The 26,397-nt window shown below is 41.0% G+C and overlaps 2 protein-coding genes across 2 annotated transcripts in view; both read left to right on the forward strand.

Moving 5' to 3' along the window:
- The first annotated feature begins 481 nt into the window (after nt 1-481).
- On the forward strand, nt 482-5,830 carry LOC142970079 (telomeric repeat-binding factor 2-like). Its single transcript, XM_076110243.1, has 6 exons — nt 482-937; nt 1,083-1,219; nt 1,309-1,398; nt 3,355-3,495; nt 5,524-5,695; nt 5,784-5,830. Exons 1-5 carry the CDS (start codon nt 877-879, stop codon nt 5,584-5,586), a joined length of 492 nt encoding a protein of 163 aa, XP_075966358.1. The 5' UTR covers nt 482-876; the 3' UTR covers nt 5,587-5,695; nt 5,784-5,830.
- Nucleotides 5,831-7,314: 1,484 nt separating this feature from the next.
- The window catches only part of smyd3 (SET and MYND domain containing 3), a 75,027-nt gene continuing 55,944 nt past the window's right edge, over nt 7,315-26,397 (forward strand). Inside the window, exons 1-5 of the mRNA XM_076110021.1 lie at nt 7,315-7,517; nt 24,123-24,186; nt 24,285-24,392; nt 24,641-24,698; nt 24,915-25,069. Coding sequence (XP_075966136.1) covers nt 7,357-7,517; nt 24,123-24,186; nt 24,285-24,392; nt 24,641-24,698; nt 24,915-25,069 — 546 coding nt within the window. The 5' untranslated portion in view covers nt 7,315-7,356. The remainder of the gene's footprint in view (nt 7,518-24,122; nt 24,187-24,284; nt 24,393-24,640; nt 24,699-24,914; nt 25,070-26,397) is intronic.

Consider the following 26,397-nt stretch of genomic DNA (forward strand, 5'->3'; position numbering starts at 1 on the left):
CTCTTTTCCAAAGCCTTGATCAGGTATTATGATCAGTTATTGTCTCATTCAGTTGGATTGTGATATTTAAGTTTGACACATACGACGTCATGCCACTACATTCATATTCAACGCATGTGAAGTCTTACGCCTGTTATGGCGCCGCACCACAGACGAAGAGCTGCCTGAGAGAACATACTCAGGGTTTTTTTACTACCGTGATTTAGCCCCGCCTTCTCCGAGAGACCGTTAAGAAACTCCATCCAGCTTCCGTTGATGGTGTAAATATGGCGGCCATGGAACCTGTAGTCCGCAGCAAAGCTGAAGTGGAAGCTACTGTAAACCGCTGGACAGTCGACTACTATTCATTTCTATTGTTGGACTTGTTTAAAAACGAGAAATACGAAGAGTTCTGTGCGATTAGAGATTTTATTCAAAGTAAGTAACGCACTGCTTCACCTTGTGCTGGCTTCTCACCCGACGAGGAGTTTGTTATGCTAGCTTAATTTATTGTGTTCGACCTTTAGAAAAACATACCTGGACAAACGGTATGTTTCTGTTTGGTAAGAAATCAACTTTTAGGGTTGTGGATTAATGTTAACTGCTTGTTTTTGCAAATGTACGCTCTGTTACCCTCCCCCAACTCCATGTAGCACACAGTATACTAATTAGCATATATACTTTTTATTTATTTATGAAAGAAAAGTCATTCCACAATCTGCCATCGTCTGTGATGGTTGCCCCAGTAACCCCACTGGACCATACACCAATATTATGATTTTAAATAACGAACACAGTGTAGAGTGAATTAGACCCTCCTATGAGTGTGAATGTATTTATTTGTTTCCTTGTCTAGCTCTAGGTGTCTTGGCTCGTCCTTTGGAGTCCTCTGACGTAATGCGGACAAAGATCCAAGTGCTGCAGTTCCTCTCTAAGATAAATGATGGTGAACATCTTGGTGAGATCAACCGTAATTCCATTCATCATATCACTAACTTTGACTATGAAAGTATATCTTTACGTCCTAACTGTTGAACCGAGTTCAATGCTGGTAGGTGGTGACCCAAACACCACAGTGAACATTGCTTTGTCTTTGTTTACAGACCTGTTGTATGAGTCCGATGAGTCACTCACTCCTCTAGAATCAGCGTTAATGGTCCTAGAAAATATATCCCAGGAGTACAGTACGTCATTGCCACAGCAGGATTTCGACAGTGTACACTCTGCATTGAAAGAGATGGTAAGTGGGTTTGTGTTATTATTTTTGTCAAATGCATATTAAATCAAAAGATGCAGCTTAATTAAATGTGTTTTTCCTTCTGTCCATAGATGGTGGGGTTGTTAATTAAGAACAATCAGTTTGACAAGGCAAAAGAGGTGCTGAATAAACACTACTTTCCCAAATCAATGGTTGGTAAGGTGAGTTAATTCTGGCTACGAGCGCCCCCCCCCCCCCCCATTTGGGGGGCTCTCGGGCTCAGGACCCCTGAAAATATTGTTTGGAAAATAGCCTTATTGTTCGCCAGTATTGTCGATTTGTCCATTTTTTTCTTCCGGATTAAACAGCAACGTATGGGCAACACTATCATATAAGTCACTTCTTACACACTCCAAACACAACTATAGACTACTAATATAAGCATCTAGAAAACGTGTCATAAAAGCATGAAATCCTGGGCATAAATCGCCGTTATGAGTACGGCGAATCAATATTTGCACCACGATGCTAGCGGCTACCTAGCATTGCAATGCATTTTATAGCATTAGCACCCGTGGCCGAACACATAATTACCTTCGGTTTTTCTCTCTGTGGAAGCACTAGAAAGCTGTGAGTAGAGAACGGTAAGATGGTACTGCCCTTCGCCGAAAACAATCGTGGGTTTTGGGCCAGGTTTTATGAAAAATGAGTAAAATATCGTAGCAGATTATCCGTTTCAAAGCTAGAATCATTGATGCTAACTGCATCCTGTTTACTTCCGAGCTGTTTCCAGAATAAGAGCGGTCAATCCACCATGGGCGAGCGGTCAGACTTCCAGCGAGCGGAAATTTACACTCGGGGAGACGCGGCACTTCTTGCAACTTTACTCGCTGAAAAATCTGTCAATCAACACCCGCTCCGGCACCCGCCTTCCTGAGACTCTGACGCTTCGAAGGCGGGCTCATTGACTGAAATCGACCGATGATAGGCTGAGCTACAGCCACATACACACACACATGAACTGAGAAAATCCTATGGATGAGACCCAGAGACAGGCCCTGACAGCACCCTGGCTCTCAAAATTATTCTAAACAGCTGTATTTGGATGTATTGAATAATATGAGTGATAAAAAAAGTGAAATATATAGTTATATAGTATATAAAATTAGAATAGAGCATGAGAGAGAAATGAGAATTCGGCTTGAAATTCTGTACTCAGACCTCCTATTATGCTGGCCTGCTTCACTCAATCTAAGTAAAATTAGCTTGGAGAGACCACAAACGTTGTGCTATGACTGTGGAGTATTTTTAGGCTTCAATCTGCATTATTTAAAAAAAAATGTTCAATAAAAGTGCTTTTTTTTTTTCCAGCCGAACCTGAAACTTTTCAATTTGAGCTGTGTGCCATCTTCATTCACTATTAACCAGTAACATATACACAATATTTACACAATTGAACACATCTCACAAGTGTTACCTGTATTAAACCATCAAAATTATTAAAATAGACCTTGTAGTTAGAGCTGTGGACTCTCTTAAGTATGGGTATGCAATTTTCGAGCAGAGGCCTAAAAATAGGGCTAGTAGTTAAAAGGTCAACTTCAACAGCACATTCACTCAATAACTCCAATCAGCATTTAACTTCCTCTTTTGGTTACTGCATTCATGTGGTCATCAGTCGCATTATGAGTACATTGTTATGGAAAAGCTGCAGTGTCCGTTGTAAACACAAATGTGTATTGACTCATGAACAACCATGTGACAATATTACAACAAATGAAATATAATGATTAATAATAAATAAGTTTCAAATGAAAATCAATATTTCTTCTTGTGATCGTCAGTATTTATTCTCAACCATGGCACTTCTGCATTTTTGTTTAAAATTGACACAAGCAGTCTCGACTTATTGACATGGTATGTTCTTCCTTTTTGTATATACGGTTTTATTTATATATTCTATGTACATAAAAGCTAAATCAGCTAATCAGAGCAGCTGGGGGATGAGTGAGCAGCAGCCTCCTCGTCAAACCTCTTGAAGAACCCTTTTTGCTCGCTGGCTCCATTCAAGTCCCCTTCAATCAGCTGATTGTAGTTGATGGATCCCGGAGCCTCCTTAATTTTTGGTGTGCCTGCCGTGTGTGTGTGACACTACTTGATGTCTGTGTTCTCTGCAGAAAGAGATATTCATGGGTCTCATCAAGATGAAGAGTAACGTGCATGAAGTCATCGAGCAACTCGACTTCCAACGGTTCAAGAAAGAAATGTTGGCTTTTTGCCAGAGTCTCTGCCCGTTCAACATTCCCTTTCTCCACAAGGTATGTTTTAGGCAAAAGATAAAGGCTTGTTGCATTGAAACATTTATTTTTCTAGCTTTCTTTATGTTTATGAGATATTTCTGCTGAATGATTGAATATTAAATGTTTCGGTTTGAGATTTTAAAGCCCTTCAAAGCTTCAAATCCCTTCAAAGTTGACGGCACACACTTTGTGATTACATCAAAAGATCTTTAGAAGCATATTCAGTTGTTAACTTATCAATAGTACTTATGGCTTAAGTCCAATAAGAAAGCCTTTCCTGTAATGACTTACACATCTGTTAACCCAGTGGTTCTCAAACTTTTTCTGTCAAGCCCCACTTTGGAGGAAGAAAAATGTTCATGCCCCACGACCCCAACAAAACTGTAACAAAATGGTCCATGTTGAACTTTTATTGAAATAACATTTTATGACTCCTCCATCTGTGCTTCTTCAAATAATAGAATAAAGAAAATTGCAATCACTTTCAAGTAAACCAGATTGCTCCATCAGACAAAAACAAATACAATGTGCATCACTTTGTTAGAACAATGCAAATAAAGTTCAATCTGTGCAAAAAATAACTAATATTTGGCAAAAAATAGCTTATTGTGGCTGCAATTCACCTGTTTTGCACTGAATATCTTTCTAAGATAATAACAATAAACTGCAACCTGTGAAAAACTAAACAAAACTAGTTCAAATATTTGGCAATAAAGAGTTTTACTGAGTTTTACACTGCATATCTTTTCAAAACAACAATAACGTGCAACCTGTGCAAAACAAAACGAGTGCAGATATGTGTGAGCCATATGCTCACACATATCTGGAGCATTTTATTTTAAATATGAGCGTTAAAATGTAGCATTCTAAAAGTAAAATAATAGCTGTGATAATAATAATAGCTGCACGTGGGACTGTTGGGACTGTTATTACTCTGGCTGTGGTCATTACAGTGAACAGTGTGATGAGAGGACATGTGAGCCCTTGTTGCTGGAGCAGAGGCTGCATTTAGCATACCCTGCCTTATCAATGTATTTATCGGGTATAGCCTCCGCGCCCCACTAGAGGGGCGCGGAGGCTATACCCGATAAAGACTCTCAGAGCCTGTTCGACGATTTTGAGATTTCCAAACCCAGACGAGCCAACAAAATTTGCAGCATGTAAATATATATTTCTTTTAAGACGCATACTTTTTGGCTGTATTTAGAAGTCACTTTTTTCATCACAGAATACTACGGAGTCGAGTGATTTGGCCGGGGGTCTGTAATTTCACACATAATAGTTGCGCAAGTGTGTTTTCACTTTCAAAATATTTACCGTCTCCACCAGACGGCTTTAATTAATTAGTGGAGATGATGGCTCTCAAGATACTGTCATGCAGGCGGTAGCTTTGAGCTACTCTCACCTCAGGGATGGAGGCCTGCCTGAGCATGCGACAAGACAAGGTTCTTCAAGTATGCAGGGTGTAACACAGAGCACTCATTCCAAGAATACTAGTTCTGAAATAAATAACTATTCCAATAAAGGAATTCATTTTTATTTTGTAGTAGTGAGTCCAGTTTGTTAAAAAGAGTAAAAGCATTGAATTTTACAGGAACTATTCACAAATGATTGAAAACAGGAACGAAGTGGTCAGTATCGGGTCCCATTTGACTAGAAGTCACTTTTGTACACATTCCGGTTTGTTATTCCAACACGTCAATTTAAACTAGGTACCTTAAAGCAACACTACTTTTGTGGTTCACATTTGATTTCACTTCATGGGATCTGGCAGGAAATTAAATCCTCTTTACGTAAAGCTTGACTGAGTCTCGACTCTCATCATGGAGTCACTCCACTAAGTCAGAACAGCCTGCATCAGACAGTGAGGAGGACTCACAGGAGTCGACGGCTCTCTGCAAAACACCAGTTGAAAATTCTCGTAGAAAACTGGCCAGCGATCTTCTCAGCGAGCTAGTCCAAATAAAACCGTTGATGTGATGTCACTATGTTGGTTCATGATTCAATGACTTGTCAACATTTGATAAACGTTATGTTTTCATGCAGGGTTCCAGAAGTCGTCGTTATCAAAGATTCCTCGTTGGACTGCTCATCCGAACTGTCCGTTGAAGCGTTGAAGAACCGAACTGCTCCGGCTCAGGCTCCGGCCCCGGATCCGGCTACGGCTACGGCTCCGGCTCCGACTCCGGCTCCGGCTCCGGCTCCAGAAAGAATACCAGTAATATTTCTGCTTCTACTTAATCCTTTTTTTTAATAGTTGTGAACATCTTGTTCATGTGGTAACATATCTTTGTTTTTCCCCAAAGGTCAGCACAACGAGAGCACCATTTCAAATTCAGGCCACAGGAAGAGGGTAAGCACAACAAGACGTGTTTGTAATACTCACAAGTCAACAATTAACAAATAATCTGTTGTGGTGCGTTTATGTTCTGGCGGGAAGTCTTGAGAATTGGCTACATTCACAAGATAAGACCATCATTCAGGAAACGTATATTTCTAAAAGTGATTTGGTTTATTCTTGCGTTCAAAAAGTTAAACATTTGCTGCCATCCTGCAGCTTTAAGATGTGATTGTTCCAGCACCACACAAGCAGAACAAAAATGTGAGAATGTGGTCGGTTGTATTAACTCAAATAAAACAAAGCGCAGTAACCTCGTGTTCCTGTTGTGTTGCAGAAGTGGAGTGAGATTGACAAATAAGTTGAAAGAAGGGGTCCAAAGATTTGGAGAAGGAAACTGGACAAAGATCAAAGCATATTGCTCCTTCAACGACCGAACAAATTAAATGTATTGAATGTATTGTTCTCAAAGGCATTTGGGTTATTCCTCTTGTTCATGTCTTTTTCTCCTATTTCTGTATCTTATTGTAGTTCAATACATTTTCAGGGTTAAATTTGTGGAATTTATCTTTATTTATAGAAAAGAAAATAACTGCAAAGGTGTCTTATATGCATTTTCACAGCTTGCAAAGACAAAGATATTATTGACTTATTTTAAAGATGACATTTACAAAAGAAGATCACAGATCATTTTGATCAGGCAGTATCAGGAGGCTCTGAATGGGGAATCCTGTAGCTGGGCAGATTAGAGTCAATAGACTGTGCATTGGAATCATAGGACAGTTGTAACATCTGCTACTAAGACACTCTTAGATCCAACCTCTCCTGATAAAAGAAACCGGCTGCTCTGGGTGTGAAACTCAGTGAATGTTGCCGAGTATGAAATGGGTTGAGAAAAGAAGCCGTTGATGCATCTTTATGTTAATGTGTCTTCATTCCGGATGAACTCTCCTACGTCGGCCTGGTGGAACACTACGATGGACATGGGGTCCACTTGCCGACACTCCTGGGTACACTTGGCTGCCACTCCAAAACCCTGAGAAATGAAAGACACATGACTGGTTCAGAAATCCCCTCTGAACAAGGACAAAGATCTGTTTGTCATATGATCTAAATTGAACTATTCAAGCAAATGCAGTGTTCTGAATGATGCATTGTTGTGAAGAAATGCACTCTGATTTAAGTGCTGCATATGCTCTTATGTGAGCAATGTTGATATGTGCATTTTCAGCATGAGTGGCCCCGGGGCCTTCATATTGACCCATATTAGTCGACCACTATATCTTCAAAATAAACGGTTAGGTTTTCTAATCATTGGAAAACTAAATAGGTTTCAGCAGAAACAACCCAACTGAAATTACTGCAGTACAAGTAAAGGTCCTAAAAGCATTACTTATGTAAAAGTGTATAAGTGGTATCAAGTATCAAAATGACGAAGGTGCGCAAGTTTATGTGACGCCATGACGCACCGTGTGCGTCTATTACGTTGCGGATGTAAACACTTCTCAGTTCACGTGGAGGGAAAACCGGGAAGCCCGACCATGCCACCGAAGCTGGAGCGTTTCGTTAGTCCGGGAAAAGGTAACGGTCTGCGGGCGACCGTGCGGAACAAGAGAGGAGAGCTGGTGTACTCCGCCGAGCCGCTGGCGTGCTGCGTGTCCAACAAACTGTCCAGAGATGTCTGCCACCACTGCTTCTCACGGTGAGACAGGCGGTCCTCGGACACACGAGCGTCCTGTTTTTAAAAAACAAAGCGCGGTAGTTTAATATTCTGCGTGGGCTGCAGTTAGGGGAATCAGGACGTGTTTGTGGCTCATGTCTGAGTGACGTTAGATAAAGTCGTTTGATATTTTCGCTCTCGTTCTCTGACAGTTTATATGTGCACCACACTCTTGTATATGATACAGTCTGTACGGGATGAGCAGCGGAGGCTCATGGAGATACGTTTTTGAATCTGTAGCTACATTGGTACACATCGTTTATACATGGACACACGTCGTTTATACATGGACACACGTGGTTTATACATGGACACACGTCGTTTATACATTGGTAGATGCAGCCATGTTGTTAGACTGGTCACTAGATGGCACCATTGCTCTTTCATGGTTTCAGAGGCGGCAGGAAGGCACAAGAGAGTTGACACACTAATTGCAATTATATAAATCCAACAGTAAAACGTGAATATGATGATTGCGGGTGACAACATGCAGACGTGAACAGTTTCTTCTGCACAAACATGGGTGGGCAGGCTTATCGTGGTAACAAGTAGCTCTGGTGAAACTGAATATTAATATTAATGTGGAGATGCGTTGGGGAAAGAAAATGCTTCTTAATGTAGGTGATTGTATGTAGAATCATATTAGCTGATGCAGGTCTTCAGTTGAGTGCTGCTTTATTACCAGAGTTTGATGTTTTGTCTTAAAGACAAAATCTGGTTTCAGGAACTTTAATATTTGTAATATTTTACTCACATAGTGCACATTGCTAACATAGGTTGATAGTGGCCCTGTAGCAGGTAGTGACCATGACTGGGTGCCATGTATGTGTGAGGATGTAGATTTGTCTGCTGTAAGAGATTTTATAATACTATTTACACCATGACACTGTGTTATCACTTGAACACATCTGGTTGTATTAGGCTAAGCCGTTGTGGGCTTAATACAATTTTGCAAATCAATGTCCAGGACTTTTGGAAATATTGGATTTTTTAATATGAAGTTTCATATATTTCTTTGACACATCTTCATTGTGATGAAGAAACTTTTTGTCGTCAGGTGTTTATTTTGTTGGATTACCCAGATGTTCTTGTGTGGTTATTTTTATCGATAAACATTATGCTAATTTGTTTTCATAAAAGTTTACAACATAACTATTTAGATTTAATATCAAATGAAATAGAAAATGATCGCCTATTCTTTCTCAGTACAGACTCTGAATGTAGCACAGATGTCCGGTGGAGCCCTTTTCTGCCTGATGTGAAGATTCGTCCTCCGTTGCATCTCATTTGCTTGTGATCTTTGTCCATCTGGATGCTTAATAGCAGCACTGCTGCTTTCTCTACTGTAGCCAAACCAACTCCATCAAGCTAAATAGATGTATGTGAAGTTAATGCGACTGGAGTTGTACAGAGAGTATCCAGCTGATTTCTGGTGCAGAAACTGCAAGGTGAATGAAGGGTAAGTTACTGTGGGTTACACACGGTATATAAGAGCCTTTGTAGCAAATGAAAGATGATTAATGAGAGCAGTTAATGCAGATAACCTCTGGGAGGATTTAAAGATGAAGCGCGTGTCCAATTTAGATTTCCACATGAAGGTAAAGTGTATTCTGCTCGCTCTGTACTTTCTCCATGTACTCCATTTGAAAAGGAGCATCCTTTCACTTCTTACACGGCGGTACTCTTTGCAGTGTGGCGGGCCTTCTGTGAGCATTAAAGATCATCGTGATTGAGCTCAAAAGTTAAGCTGTATCGGTACAATCTCCGATGGTGTGTACTGTCAGATATCAGACAGTCTTCAGTATGTTTTCAGGTGTTTTTCTGATCTTTACGTTGAGACGTGACAGAGACAAGAACGTTTAAGATGATGGATGTTTGATGAGCGTGAAGGTGAGGATACTGAAAAATGGACTTGCAGTCAGAAAGCAGCAAGACAGATCTACTTCAATAAGGAGAGATGATAGAGAGAGAGAGTGTGTGTGTGTGTACTTGAACTGTACATGTGACGTGTGCACACATATGTATAGTTGTGTGTTTCAGAGCAGGAAAGTCATTTATTGAGTAAATATACTGAACATTTTGTGGTTGCAGCTTCTCAATCACAAGTATTCCATTGTTTTAGATATTTTATAACTGGGTTTAAGGTAATATATGATTTGGGCCTAAATTTGTTTTGTTTTTTTAAATGGGCTCAACAATTCGGCACTTGATCATTTAAATAGAAGAAATTAAAATGATCGATAGTTGCCCTTCTGGACTGAATCTTGGCGGTAGGACTCGAGAGCAAATGTGCGTTGGCTTCGTGTATGTTGCCTGAGGACGGCTCATATTGATTCTTTACTGCATGTGTTCTGTCGGGCGTTAATATATACATTATGTCGGAGCGGATTGTGTTCTGGGTAAATAGAAAAAACAAGCGCACATCGACACACTTCTCTCATTATTTGGCACACTGCACACAGTATCCAGAGCTGTAATGTCCTGACGCTCCGGCCGAGCTGTACGAGGACGGATCCCCTCACTGGGTTTCTATTACATCGCTGTGTCACTGGGCAAGAAACATGTTTCAGCTACCAAAGTACAGTTTTGTATTTACATGTAGCTCTGAAGAACATCAACTTCATCCTCTGGTAACAAAGTTATTCATTATTTATCCTCAACTGCCCACTGAGACAGATGCTTCCCCCTCAGCCGCTGTGTGGACAGCAGTAGAAGACTTTTGAATGCGTTTCCTCTCAATCACGGACACGTAAGCTCAGTAATTTTGACTGGCTAAAGAATAGCTAACAAATGCCCTGCAGGGATGTAAATGTGGATAATTGCTGCTACATGAAGTAACAGCAGGGCAGTATTGTTTATACAGTGTACTTTGAGTTTATTCCTCCAGCTGCTCCCTTCACAGACTGCCAATCATTTCAAACTAGAGTGTGAGGCAACATGAACATGTATCAGTCAGCAGACTTGGGTTTGCATCTATAATTTTTTATGACGTTACCAATCTGTGTGTCTCAAGTCTACAATATGAATTGAATGAGAGCAAAAATTGTTCAAACACTCCTAGTATTGGCTATTGTGTTTAGACTGAAGTTCTCAATAATAATGCTCTTTGTTATGGTTTGTAAAAGTAGCTCCCACATTATTAACATGCACATGCCTTTTGTTCACTGATAAAAACACAAGCTGTGGTTTGATTGTTGAGTTGCTCAGTCGATCCGATTATAACGTAAAAATCACCAGCCAATCTAACATCAAGACTCTAGGGAGGGCAATGCTGGTCTGTTGGTCCAGACTGAAATACCACACACACACACACACACACACTGTTTTATGACTGCTGGCTACAAGACCTAACATCATAACTTGACATTTATTCAATATCTCAAAGAAGATATCCACCCTCTCACACAGGAGGATCAAGTTATAACAGGAATCAATAATAAATTAAAAGTGTTTGAGCGTCCACTGAATACCATTCTTTTTCTTTGTGCTTGGGGTAAACAGAGGGAAGTGTGGAACGAGACGGAGGCCATGTTGTGCAGAGTATGATCATGTTTTTGGGGTATTGAACATGTGTTATGGCTACATCTGCTTGCCTTGTGGCCGACACTAATCAGCCTCAGCGTCAGAATGTCTTTTGCACATCGTTTATTGATTTGATATCAGTGAGAGATCTGTGAGCTGTATTGGTGTCACAAAAACAGTTGTAGAACATTGGATTAGGTACACACACACACACACACACACACACACACACACACACACACACACACACACACACACACATATATACATAAGCAGCCCAAGGCAGATATTGGTCTTCGAGATGTTAAGTGTATTTTCCTGTTTTCACTAAAACACAATTAGTCTCACAGTGACTGAGGGATGAAGAATGTATGCGGATCTGTGAGCGGGCATTTTTTTAGGTGTGGCTGTATCTCATTGCAAGAACAACAGAGAGATTCACTCTGTGTGTGTGTGTGTGTGTGTGTGTGTGTGTGTGTGTGTGTGTGTGTGTGTGTGTGTGTGTGTGTGTGTGTGTGTGTGTGTGTGTGTGTGTGTGTGTGTGTGTGTGTGTGTGTGTGTGTGTGTGTGTGTGTGTGTGTGTGTGTGTGTTCAATTAGTGACATTATCTTGAGTCCATTGGCTCCCTGCTTTTTGTCTGTTTCTGAGAAAATAAGGCGCTCCATGTCATTCTCACTATAGATTCATTTCTGGATTACTTAGTCAATAAAATATATATATATATATAAATAGCACGCCATCTTTCTCGAACCCAAGGTGACATTGTCATATTATTTTGTTCAAACAACAGTGAACGATCCAACGATATTCCTTTTGAAAATCATATCAAACACAATAAAGTAGCCGGTCCATTTTTGCTAAGTACGCAACTTAAGCCGTTAATAATTCAAGTTGCTTGTGGTGGTGTGATAACAGCTAAGTTTTGTAATCAAGATATTTTGATAAGTTTGTTATTATCCCACTCCTAGTGTGTAGTATATGAGCGATAAAATGAGGCATGGCAGAGAGAACGACCCAATTACTATGTTAAGGAGGGAAAAAGAAACCAAATAAGAGAGTATTACATTGAGAGGAAGAGGAGGGGCTGCAGAGAGAGAGAGTGTGTCTATTTCTTAATTCAGTCTTCTACATGTTCCTAATGAAACCCATCTAATGTTATTCATGAGTTTCCTACTGTGCCTGCAGTCCAACCATGGACCTGCCATCCACAAGACCATCACTCCACACAACATCTGACACGGAGGCAGAAGAAGGGTGGAAGAAAGTGAGAGGGAAAGAGGGTGGGAGATGATGGAGGAAAAGAGGGAACATAAGAATAGAACATGGCTGAAGATGAGGCAGATGTGCTTCATGGGAGAAATCGTAATAATCTCTGTATGAAAATGATTGTTCTTATTCTTAAGTATGGCTCCATTGAATGCTAATGAACTGCCAAAAACTATATAAGCATGTTTATATATTTCTTGCCGTCTTTTCCGGTTTATTTTGATCCGTCTTGTTCTGTTGTTGTTATCCACATCTATATTTGGACCACGTTGAATCAGTGTGCGTATCGTACTGTGTGTGCTGTATGTAGCAGCGCATGTTCTTGTTGGTTATCGCCTGGAGGCCAGAACAGAGTCGTCTCTGTGTATTTGAATCGAGGAGTAATGTGTGTGAATTGTACAGAATGTATGTTGATGTTTGTCATTTGGGATTCAGGAAGAAACGGTCATTCGGAAGAACATTTGGCTGAACTGTTGAACTACAAGATGGTACTATAAAAATATGTGTTTTTATTGTCGTTATGGTCTAGGGATGCACTGTATTGGATTTTTGCCAATAAACCCGCCTGCCCAAACCTGTGATGTTTTCTAGTAAGCTTACTCGAACTCGCCCGACCCGCGGAGTTGTTTGTCGGTCTGCCCAGCGCTACTGCGTGAACTTTCTCTGTCATATCGCAGGAAATGACGTGCCGATATCGTCTTGCATACTTATGATGAAGCTAAAATTCAAGATTTCAGATGGTCATGAAATCACGTTGCCAATTGGAAAGAATCTGAGAGTCAACAGTAAACATTAGTTTGTCATATTTCTACTGTCCCACTCTCCCACTTGAAATGAGAAAAAATATCTGTTTTTACGAGTGTCGTACAACCCGAGGGGAAATATTCAATTATGTTTAGCCATGATACAACCTTTGCAGGCCTGCTGATATACCTGAATCATGTGACCGATATCTATACTGTGTGTGTGTGTGTGTGTGTGTGTGTGTGTGTGTGTGTGTGTGTGTGTGTGTGTGTGTGTGTGTGTGTGTGTGTGTGTGTGTGTGTGTGTGGGAAATGAGCAGGTGGGGGGGGATCAAAGCTGTAGTTAATTACAGGCCTTGAAGGCTGTATGTAAGTAATGACTGATAAACGCTGAGGGAGTATGCACACACACGCACACACACACACACACCTCAGCAGGATTCAAATCGCCAGAGGTCAACAAACAAACAACTATTAGAGGTTCTCAGACTCAGAGAGTGAGGGGGGGGGGAGATAATAGATGAACAAAGAGGTAAAATAAACATTTATTTATCGGGGACAATCCTTAACATTTCAAAAGGCACAAATACAAAGTCAAGATGTTTTTGAAATCCTTCTGCATTGCTTGCTAATTAATTTGAAACGTGGTGTAACAATCTCTTTGGCGTCAGTGTGTTAATTGTGTTTCCCTGAAGTCCGTTTGAAGTTATTCAGTGGTAAATGGAGCTCTGTGTTATGAATGTATTCATATCAATATATAACCTGCCTTGTTAATCTGGTTGTTTTGACCACATGATCTCACATGCCAGTTGTGTTTCATGTTACTGTTGTGAATTGTTTTGTGGTCAGTAAGGCGTCGGCTCATGACGTTCCTATGAAAACATAACGAGGTGACTTCAAGGTTTGAGCTTCATTAATGACCCAAACATGTTGTAAACTAAACACCAAAACATCTGGAGGGGGAAAGGCATGTCCACTGTCAGAGCTGTTAACCAGATGAAGGTGGTTGGAGGATTGTATTCTCGCCCCGATTCCATCATCATCTATTACTTCCTGTTCATGATTGGTAAGTTGCATCGCTGCAACACAATAAAGCAGAAAACACTGAGCCATGTGAGGCATGTTTGTTTCTACAATTCATTTGAAAGCCATTTAAGTGATTAACTTGCAAACTGTTTCAGCTAGAAAATGTCTGCATAGAAACTGAGAGACTGAATCCCAGTCACGGTGACGATTAAATATGTGCATCGAAACTGTGAGAGGAAGAAGTTCCAGAGCAAGATGGAGGTAGAAGAGAGACGACACACAGTCTCTGTTGGACAGATATCACACACACACACATTCTTTGATGGGTTTTTCTCTGGTTTTGACAGACCAAAGAAGAACTTAGATGTGTTACTCTCAGCTGTCAGGTTGTGTGTGTATTGGTGTGTTAGGCGAGGGGAGCAGGGCGACATTATTTCTGTCAGATGAAGTCTTTTTATTTGACACCAATCTCTCACTCACCGTCTCTTTGGACCACAAAGAAACACACACAGTGCAGACAACAAAAACAAAACATCTAGAAGTTTTGTCTTATTTAGTGCGAGAAACTTTTGATTGAAAGTTGGATAAACCAAACTTCCAAAGGGTCTTCATTCTTCAAAAGAACATAAGAAATATTGACAGGCGGTTGACTCGAGAGTTTTGTTCTAATTTCAGCTGGATGTAAATGCCTGTTGGAAGCTGAACTAGTACAAATACGACAAAAAGTCCTCATTAGTATTTGAGATCAACAAACTGATAAATGCATGGAGACGGAGATTATGTCAGTCTTTTCCTCCAGTGTCAACCCAAAGCTGATCCAAGTGTGTTTATGTTAAATGCGCAGTGATCAGTGGTCTGGACTGAACGTGTAGAAAGATTTTGGCTGATGTGTTTCGTGTTGAATTGTTGATGCAGCAAAGTGTTCATTCGCCACAAACAGCCAATGTCCCGACTAAACAGACGTTTGCTGTATCTAGGAAGCAACATGCGCACTGATGTAGATACTCAACCTTATTCATTACTGATGTGTTTTCCTCAATGCCTCATATGCCACTCCTGTAGCCTGCACGAGTCTCATTTTTAACATGTAAAACACGTGTTTTAATGCCTTTTTGTTCATCTTCTGTCATGTGAAAACATCAGATTCTAAGCAGTCGGAGGAATAAAAAGAGTGTGTCGATGAACGACGCGTCTCCACTTCCTCCCACTCTACGAAATTCTACGAAAGTAGCTGCGGTATCGAGGTCCCGCCCACACACCCGCCTGAGCTAATCGCAGGCCGAGCACGGTTACAGCTTGTTGGCGTGAGACACCTGGCTGCTCTGTCTGTCATGTAGTCCATCTTAGTATACATTCTATGGTCCTGGTCATGAAGTCCCAGCTCACCACGGAGCCTCTTTGCTGCTGCAGACTGTCAGACGAGGAGTCGGACACTTTGGATAGCACCAGAGGAGGTGCTACCAGCAGCTGGTCCAAAAGTAGTTGAGCCAATTTCACATGCACACGTTTATATCGTGCCATGCTGTTATCCTGCGTTGCTCTGTGTACAATGATGCACTGACTGAATGCGAGTCGTCTCCGGGGCTTCCTGACTGATTTGAATCATCAACGTTTATCATTAATGACGGCCGTAATGTTTATGAAGCAGATTCCTAAAACACAGGGATCATATTCTTTTCTTGATTTGAAACATCTTCTCATTTGCTCATCTTTTCACTGATTTTGCATTTAATATTTGCTTCACGTTTTGTCTGAACGCACCTTTAGACAGCTCTGTACGTCACACACTTGGGTGAATATTTTCTCTTCCTTTTTTCACGCTCACACTGCATTATGTTCTTGTCTCAGTTCACTGTCTGTCTTCATTCTATCTTCTGGCACAAACTGTCTCTTTGTCAAACATCCACCCCGTCTCTCTTACTCACGCCCACTTTTTCATACATTTTATCTCTTGCTTATGCATACACCCTCTTTTTCCCCCCTCTTCCCCATGTCGCTTGTGCACACACACACACACACACAGTAACTGATAGGAGTGTATGGATGCAGTGGTATGTGAAGCATACAGATTACTACTTTAGATGCAGTTAGACGAGCCGACAGAAAGAGGAGCTCGAGCAGATGAGAGGAGAGAAAAGGTTCAAAAGGCGAGTCAGCACTCTTCCTCCTCTTTCCCCTCAATTTATCCTCCCATCTGCTACTTCCGACAGCTATATCTTCCTCTCCTCTTTCCCCAGTTTTTCTTCTCATTCACCTCTTTTTTTTCTCACCCTTTTCTTCCACCATCTTCTCATCCCTCAGATAGGGGGAGAGAGCCTCTGCCTCATTCCTGATGTAGATTATTTTGCTTGCATCTGCTTCTCTCCCCCCCCCCCCCCCATGTTCTCCATCTCCCTCTAGTTTTCCCAGCCTCCTGCAGTTAGATACCCAGGTGTCTCAAAACATCTTGGTGTTGGCAAAACACACACACACACACACAGCTGTATAATTTGCGAACGAAGTGATTTGCTGTAAACTGGGAACACGCCTCCCCATGTGTGTAAATGCTTAGTATTCATCAAGTAAATCACCTGCTTGTTTCGTCTTAACTGTACTTGTGAGGACCACAAGTCTTAACTGAGTGTTTTCCGTTGGCCCTAACGAGGATGAACATGTATTTGTTCTGGCGTGGTTCATCTTAGTGCAACATAGTTAATGGGAGTCGTGGTGTTTTTCCAGGAACTTCCCAGTAGAAATTTGAATAAAATGAAAGGGCTCCCTCTGGATGCACATTATTCCACTGATCTTATACACAGACAGCACATCTGATACTTATAAATTCGTATGTCTCAAACGCAAAAAGCTAAAAAGAAAACATAATTGAAGCCCTACGTGGACAGGATTAGTTTTCTGAATGACGTCTGAGATAAAAGTATGAACATGATTTCTGTCTTTCATTTACTCATTTTGAAAAGGTATGAATTGCTGTAGTCCATGACCAATCTGGAGGTTTTCCCCCTTCAGTTAAATACTGCTAAGCGCCTGTATTTCTGAGTTTAGTGTTTTTGTGGCTTCTTGTTTAAATTTCAATCGGCATATCACAAAACTGGCTCAGCCGTGCTCCTTTCATCTCAGAAATATAGCAAAGTTCAGATCTACTATTTCATTCTAGGACACCAAGAAAGTTATTCATGCCTTTGTCACAGCCAACTCAGATGATTAATCCCCTTTTTACTTGCGTAACTCCGTTAAATTTCAATTCTGTTTGTTCAAAATCCAACTGTCAGGCTTTTAACTGGGATCAAACCACATCAGTGCTCACATTTCTGCTGGTTTATTGTCTTTCTTCACTCCGGCTTCTAGTACGAGCTTTTACATTTCTTGGTATCACCTTGAGTACATTGCATGGAAGAGCTCCAATACTTAAACTATTCACACTAAAATGAAGTTATTCTACATGTCCCACCAATATGTCAGAATGCTAAATCATAGCCTTTTATCTTTTCTCAGTTTTTTGTATTTTGTGTAAATCAGATTTTTAGCTTTTGCATTAACCTGGATTTACCAGATTATGTTTAATCTGATCTATTTTATGTTTGAATGTTGTACTTAGAATTGTTTAGGATTAGTTAACTACTATAGAAATGACCCAACCTACACTAAAGAGACCAACGCGTTCTGAAAAGGTCTTTAGGCAGTACGAAAACACAAAAAGTACTTTTACAAAAGGATAGATGTTCCCTTCAGGTCATATTTTGTGGACATGTGCATGTGTGTGTATGCATATGCACTCTCATCATCATGATAATCAGGCCATGAGGAGACTCGTCCCATAAGAGTCCCCTCCGGTGTCAATGAATCATCCTCTAAACAACCATTAAAAACCCAGCAAGGGCTCCAGGATGCTGTGGATGCAGCACAGCTGGCGTCTCTCACACTCTCTCTCTCTCTCAAACACTCACACACACTGGCAGCAGTGCTTTACATGCCAGTCACCAGTCTACATTAAACTCACATGTTGATGTGTAGCTGAGCTGCGGATGCCTACAGTGTGCCGAGTGGTTCAGATCTGTGTCGGCTGGACTATCGTAGCACAGATGCAACACTGGATGGCAGTAGTGTCCCTTCAGGAAGCTCATTTGTTGAATTCTCATGCTTACATTCTCTCACATTTGCTCTGCAACTCACGGCAGTAGAAGTGCTGGCAAAGAGAGGATTGGCTTTGCTGCAAGAGGAAGAGCTCATTTGTTTTAACAGTCTTCACTATCAAATATACAAGAAGTAGCTCGAGCAGACCAGAGACAGGTTTCTGTATGTGAAACATCAAGTGCTGTTGTAGTTTTCTAGTATTCTTCAACCACCTTGATGGCATCTGGAATATTGCTGATTTATGTTCATATTTGTCAGGAATTTACATACATACATACATACATGCACTCGCACACCACTAGTTGTCATGGGGGAGTGAGTCGTACCGTGCTGTGTTGGCCACTCAGCCTGGAAATGAGAAAATCCACTCAGGCACGGCCGGACAGCCCAGAAAACAGGACCCCACTAATTATTAACATACACAAGCAGGCGTACACACACAACACACAACTAAATCTCTCATGACTGCAGTACAGCAACCAATACTCACGGGAAATTAATTACCATGCTACACACACACACACACACACACCAACAGAGACATGCTGAGGTAGGCCTAATTAGGTGTCTGATAGCATAGATTTAACAAAATTGACCACATATACACACATCTGAGTGCACACATTTATGCTCTTGCATATCAATGAGGAAAACCAGCATCTTTCAGTCACCTCCTCTACTGTCTGGTGGCAGTTTTATGTCCTTTTATTCTTCTGTCCTGTCTGTCCCTGCACAAGGCCCTTATCTTTGAAAACAATCTACTTTTCAGGAGTTGATGATGGCTGCATGTTTGACATTTTGCACAACTTCAGAATTGACTCATTTGCATGTTCAAACTAATATAGTGCTGTTCTTTAGAATAAAGTAGGCACAATATACATACTATATTATATGCAAATAGATATTGATTGTCTCATTACTTCAGTGACTTGCCTATCTAAGTTCTCTTCTTTTTAAAACGTTTTGCCAATTTATATTATTTTATTTTTACAAAATACACCTGAACTTATTTAGAGATATATAATGTTTAATTTGAGCAAAATAACACAAAGTTAAAGCAACCAGGGTTCTTTATCTTCAATTAGTGACATTATCTTGAGTCCATTGGCTCCCTGCTTTTTGTCTGTTTCTGAGAAAATAAGGCGCTCCATGTCATTCTCACTATAGATTCATTTCTGGATTACTTAGTCAATAAAATATATATATATATATATAAATAGCACGCCATCTTTCTCGAACCCAAGGTGACATTGTCATATTATTTTGTTCAAACAACAGTGAACGATCCAACGATATTCCTTTTGAAAATCATATCAAACACAATAAAGTAGCCGGTCCATTTTTGCTAAGTACGCAACTTAAGCCGTTAATAATTCAAGTTGCTTGTGGTGGTGTGATAACAGCTAAGTTTTGTAATCAAGATATTTTGATAAGTTTGTTATTATCCCACTCCTAGTGTGTAGTATATGAGCGATAAAATGAGGCATGGCAGAGAGAACGACCCAATTACTATGTTAAGGAGGGAAAAAGAAACCAAATAAGAGAGTATTACATTGAGAGGAAGAGGAGGGGCTGCAGAGAGAGAGAGTGTGTCTATTTCTTAATTCAGTCTTCTACATGTTCCTAATGAAACCCATCTAATGTTATTCATGAGTTTTCCTACTGTGCCTGCAGTCCAACCATGGACCTGCCATCCACAAGACCATCACTCCACACAACATCTGACACGGAGGCAGAAGAAGGGTGGAAGAAAGTGAGAGGGAAAGAGAGGGTGGGAGATGATGGAGGAAAAGAGGGAACATAAGAATAGAACATGGCTGAAGATGAGGCAGATGTGCTTCATGGGAGAAATCGTAATAATCTCTGTATGAAAATGATTGTTCTTATTCTTAAGTATGGCTCCATTGAATGCTAATGAACTGCCAAAAACTATATAAGCATGTTTATATATTTCTTGCCGTCTTTTCCGGTTTATTTTGATCCGTCTTGTTCTGTTGTTGTTATCCACATCTATATTTGGACCACGTTGAATCAGTGTGCGTATCGTACTGTGTGTGCTGTATGTAGCAGCGCATGTTCTTGTTGGTTATCGCCTGGAGGCCAGAACAGAGTCGTCTCTGTGTATTTGAATCGAGGAGTAATGTGTGTGAATTGTACAGAATGTATGTTGATGTTTGTCATTTGGGATTCAGGAAGAAACGGTCATTCGGAAGAACATTTGGCTGAACTGTTGAACTACAAGATGGTACTATAAAAATATGTGTTTTTATTGTCGTTATGGTCTAGGGATGCACTGTATTGGATTTTTGCCAATAAACCCGCCTGCCCAAACCTGTGATGTTTTCTAGTAAGCTTACTCGAACTCGCCCGACCCGCGGAGTTGTTTGTCGGTCTGCCCAGCGCTACTGCGTGAACTTTCTCTGTCATATCGCAGGAAATGACGTGCCGATATCGTCTTGCATACTTATGATGAAGCTAAAATTCAAGATTTCAGATGGTCATGAAATCACGTTGCCAATTGGAAAGAATCTGAGAGTCAACAGTAAACATTAGTTTGTCATATTTCTACTGTCCCACTCTCCCACTTGAAATGAGAAAAAATATCTGTTTTTACGAGTGTCGTACAACCCGAGGGGAAATATTCAATTATGTTTAGCCATGATACAACCTTTGCAGGCCTGCTGATATACCTGAATCATGTGACCGATATCTATACTGTGTGTGTGTGTGTGTGTGTGTGTGTGTGTGTGTGTGTGTGTGTGTGTGTGTGTGTGTGTGTGTGTGTGTGTGTGTGTGTGTGTGTGTGTGTGTGTGTGTGTGTGTGTGTGTGTGTGTGTGTGTGTGTGTGTGTGTGTGTGTGTGTGTGTGTGTGTGTGTGTGTGTTAGTGGATACCTTGAAAATGCTGAGAGCTTATCAGCCTGGAGGCAGTCACCATAACAACAGTTGCTGAGGTGCAGCTGTGCATTAAAGTTTCTTAGTAACGACATAATATGTAGTTACTAATACAATAATGTATATGATACAGTATTGGACTGATGTTCTGTCTGTTTGTCTCTCTCTCTCTTCTCTTCTCTCCTCTCAGTGACTCAGTTGTTGCATCTGTATTTCATTACTATCAGAGCTGACAGTGGTATTACAGTGGTTTTACATATCTTGTACATTTTCTGGTAACTCAATTTGAGAAACTGCACAAATATAATAACCATATGGGAAAGCCTGTTTTTTGGCCGATCTAGTGAATTGGATACCTGTCAAATCAAGTTACTTCATCACATTGACGCAGCAGGTGTGTACACTCAGTGTTGCCATAAAACTGTCCTGCTCATTGATTTCAACGTTCAGCATTGCTTACAACGGCCTGTAGTTGATTCCCCAGTACAAACAGTATGGCAGAATCAAATGTCTATCGTCTTGTGGTGTATATCATCAAGTGCCCATTTTGGATAGACATGGATGTAAACTGCCCCTTGATGTTAAATCTTGTTTAAAGTTGTGTCGTTTCCAGGTATAACCAATATAACAGCATTGAGCCCCACCTATATGTTTATGAATGTTAAAGTCAAGCATCATTACAGTAGGGGAGAATTTTATCTCCTTGATACATCCAAAGATATAAACACATTTTGACAGGTTTAGTTATGGAAATCTACTGTATTGGATATCAAAACGACCGATACGTGAACACAGTATAGCTCTTTCAGCATGTGATTGCCTTCTGAAGGGCAACCTTTCCCCACAAAGTTCAGCTGCAGGGAACACGTTCAGAACTAAGAACGGTGGCATGGTCAGCATCAGCCGTGCTGTCTGGGCTCCTGGTAGATGGATGGACTTCCTGTGGCTGGCAGCTTGTGATGTGACCAAACTCTTAGTGTCTGAGTTATGTACTCAGTTCATCTGTTGAAGCTGCACAGAACCTGGCTGTGTTTAGGTCTGGCCTGCCCCTATCTGTTGTTATTGCATTGTGTCCCATACTGCAGGCATGCGCTTCTTAAACCGTGGGTGGCTTCCTTGTTTCTGGTGGGTCTTAACGTGACAAGAATAGCAGTGTTTTCTTGAACCTCTGTACCCACAGCAGCACAACAAGAGCTGGGTAAGAAGAGGTAAAGGAGGAGACGGATGGAGAGGAAAGCTGTAAATCACAGAAACTAAGAGGGCGAGGACGAGAGAACAAAATAAAGTGTGTTTTGGAAACTTGTTGAAGCCTGTGGGGGGGCCTCAAGCCAAATGCAACAGTCCAATCTGGTGGCGCACTGATAAATGGTCAGAGGAAACACTTAACTTTTGACACTAATATTAACAGGCAACAGCCTTCTGTCAGACCCACGCTGTGTGAGTGAGTGTGTGTTCATATTACACGTCTGACATTGCCTTTAAGGTCCTCATAATGTCACCTACAGCATTCATAAGTATGTCCAATCTAATCAAATGTCCCATATTCAGTACGATAAGCCCTGGGCTAATGTATTATCATCCATCAAAGCATGTTCTCCATTACCTCATTTTGTGTGTGTAAGCTCATAATTCCATCCATTGTCGGATCTAATTAGCAGTATTTTATCATTTTCTCTCCCTCTCTCTCATCATACGATAAACCACACAGAGCGACTTCTTACCGTATATGAGCTCATGCCAAACGAGCCTCAGGCGCCTCCGCTCAGCCTGACTCCTCTGCACTTTTGCTCCAATGTTGGAATGACACGAGTAATGCAGAGAAATCCTTCACACTCACAAAATTGAATGCGAGATGCCAAGCATGTTGGAGTTGCCAGTTGTCAGTACTTGTCTGTGAATTGCAGAGACTTTCATTACGACCATGTTTAATAAGATGAAATCGTAGTTGTGAGACCGAGCATCTGGCAGATGTACTGTACCTGAACCTAAGCCCAGAAAGACGATGTAAAATGAGATTGTCAAGCTGTGCAGACACACACGGTCCAAAAATCAGTTGTTACAGAGGTGAGATTAGAGGTTATAGTCTTGGAAAAACCTGCTCTGTGGGTCATGATGTGCTCGTCATCTAGTGGTCGCAGACGTAGACCATGCAATCGCAAAGTTCCTGGTTTGTTTTCAGCAAGGGCTTTTATTGTCTGCATGTTTTTCAAGCCTGTCTCATTTCTGTCATATTGTTAGTGTTCTTACAAATGTCAAAGGGATTTTGAATCTCTCTCTCTCTCTCTCCTCCCCATCAATTTAGGCAAAACTCCCTGCTATAGTATTATATTTTGCGACCACAGTACTTATGTATATAATCTATATGGATCATATCAACCTATGTGCAAACAGACACTCACAAACTCACTACAGAGTTCCTATGACTCACTTTGTGTGTGTGTGTGTGTGTGTGTGTGTGTGTTTTCTTAGTGTTGCTCTCACTACTGACTGTAATTGGCTGTGTGAAGCAGCCAGTCACTGCAATGGCTTGTTATCAGACTGACAGGCAAACTGGAAAGGACAGCGGTGTCACACACTGAGAAACACAGCAGACCTCGGAGGCAGGAAACACACACACAGGCGCTCAGACACATGCAAGTGCTGTGATACTAACAGGCTGCGACAGTGAGGAGAGTTGCTCTTAGACGAGATGGGTGGGTAGATAAAACTAGATAATGGATGCACACGGTCAACTTGATACAGCAAATAGAAAAGGATAAGACATCGTTGTTGGGAAAAGGTCAAGACAATGACAGGAACATAAAAGATGGTTGAGCAGATATGTGCATATGTTTGGTAGTGTAGCAGTGGAACAGTTTCTATCCAAACACATGGTGCAACATCAGTGATTTTTGAAATCTAAAGTGCTGGTCCCATTCCAGCTCACTGAGTCATTCACTTGTTGAGAAAAGCTAACAGGCCTAACAGGCAGCAGAATTAACTAATGTTTTTCTTTCTCCTTCTGTCTAGACGTGAGACCTTGTTGCGGTGTTCCCAGTGCAAGATGGCTCGCTACTGCAATACCACTTGCCAGGTATAGTGTGTGTGGGTGTGTTTGTGTGTGTACGCGCATATGAAAGTAAGTGTGTGTGTGTTTTTGGATCAATTTGTTGAATTTCCCTTCTCCCGCAGAAACGAGCATGGTCTGGCCATAAGAGAGAGTGTAAATGTCTGCAAAGCCTCCTACCCAGAATTCCCACTGACTCAGTCCGTCTGGCGGCTAGACTCATCTTTGCCTTGGTATGTTTCTCACTGTGTTAGTCACACCTTTACTTTATAGTTGTGGAGGAATGTGCTTTACTTCTTTGATATGAAAACTTTGTAACTTCAGATATTTCGATTTATTCATGTGTTTACTTCCGCTAACGTATTAAACGCACAAAAGTTGGTTTTAGGAAAATTCCATTTGCTCTTGGTCCCCTTGAAAATCAATGCGATTGCAGAAACTATAATAACATGCTCATACCAACTCTTCTTTTTCTTTCTAGCTAAGTCCATCCAAGAGCAGTAGTGAGGAGCTCTACACTTTGGAGGAGCATGAGTCACGTAAGTATATGTCTGTGTTTTGCCCAAGGCTAATGCCAGTGGCGTTAAAAAAACAAATAAATGTTGCTCTCTCCACTGTATTGAAGCACAAATGTCGAATCGGATAAAATTCCGAAGTGAAGACATTTTGGACAGACATGGTTGTAAACTGCAACATGACTGGTTGATGGAGGTATTCGACTCTTATTCTTGTTTTTTATAAACATTATTTTACAGACCTGAGTTCCATGTCTGAGCACAAGAAACAAGGTCTGGCTCAGCTGACATCCATGTTAGAGCTGTATCTACAACAGGAAGTACCTGACCTGGCACAGGAAGTGACGTCAGCACTGCCACCTTCCTGCCGAGAACCCTTCAGCCTTATTGCAAAGGTGGGCTAAATGCTTTTAAACACCATACATGATATACACTATACTCACGTTTGCATTTGTGTATATGGTACGTAGACACACATTCACCTTGGCACTTTCACGCACACACAAGTACAAACATGCCTGCTCGACCAGTGCACAAAAAGACAAATACAAGCAACTGTTTGATGCTGCTAGCATCCCCTGCTGCGTTTGGATGGACCCCAACATATGTCTAAGATCTTCCCAGCATCTGTGACTATGTCCTTGTGTGTGTGGGTGTGTGTGCGTGTGTGTATTCCCAGAACAACCTCAGGTCTAATTCCCTTAAAACACACCAGCTGCCTTCACTAGAATTTAAACCGCAAATCATTATGTATGCAAGGATGTCTGGATTTTAACCTACCTCTGTTATCTGTTAGCTGGTGTGACTCCTCTTTGAGATCTTTAGCTCCAAGGTCTTTGAATTCCAACGTGTGTGTGTGTGTGTGTGTGTTAATCTTGTTCGTCACATCACAATCATTGTATGTGTGAGTTTTAATTGAAAGCAGCTACGTTACATGGATGTTGTACACTCAGAGCAACATCTGCTTGTTTCATAATGATTTTCCAACATCCAAAATGTAATTTAATTTTGACTGTAGTTTTGGCATTTCAGAAGATAGTTCTACAGAGCAAAATGTACATGATGTGATGTGGTTTGTAGCCTCACTGATGACAAGGTTTTAGAGCTAGCAATGGTTATCAGTTGGTTGTTCCAAAACTTTGATCCATGCTCAAAATATTTCGATAAATACTGGATGTATTGCCATGAATTTTGGTACAGACATTCATGTTCCTGAAGTCGTTTAAGTGTGTTAGAATGACAGCCACTGCAATTTCAAACGCTACCATTTTTACATTCACTTCACCACGACTGCTGAGGATAAACCACAAACTTTGGCACTTACAATCTGCTTTACAGCCTCACAGAGCTGCTGGTGTTTCTGTTAACTCTTTTATGTGAATCTCTGCAGTTCTGGAGAATTTAATTTCTCAAACATAAACATATTTGTGTGTGTGTGTTTATGCATAATTTATTAAGAATTATGCAGGTGGTAGAGTGAGAAGGTAAGTGAGAGAGAGAGAGTAATATCTTAGCTGAGATATGAATGTGTATGTTTGTGTGCGAGGGATTGGATTGTGAAGCTGGGAAACCTGGAAAGCTGCTGATTAAATGCGGTTCAAGATACCGATGGGGATTCTGCTCCAATCTGAGGGAGATGAAGCGCAAACAACACTGTGTGGATCGTAGAGAAGTAGAGGAGGACAAAGATTATGAGAGAAAAAGGAGCGGGGAACTGAGAGAG

This window comes from Anarhichas minor, unplaced genomic scaffold, assembly GCF_050575085.1.
Source record: "Anarhichas minor isolate MPS153535 unplaced genomic scaffold, ASM5057508v1 ptg000042l, whole genome shotgun sequence".
Classification (NCBI taxonomy): Eukaryota; Metazoa; Chordata; class Actinopteri; order Perciformes; family Anarhichadidae; genus Anarhichas; species Anarhichas minor.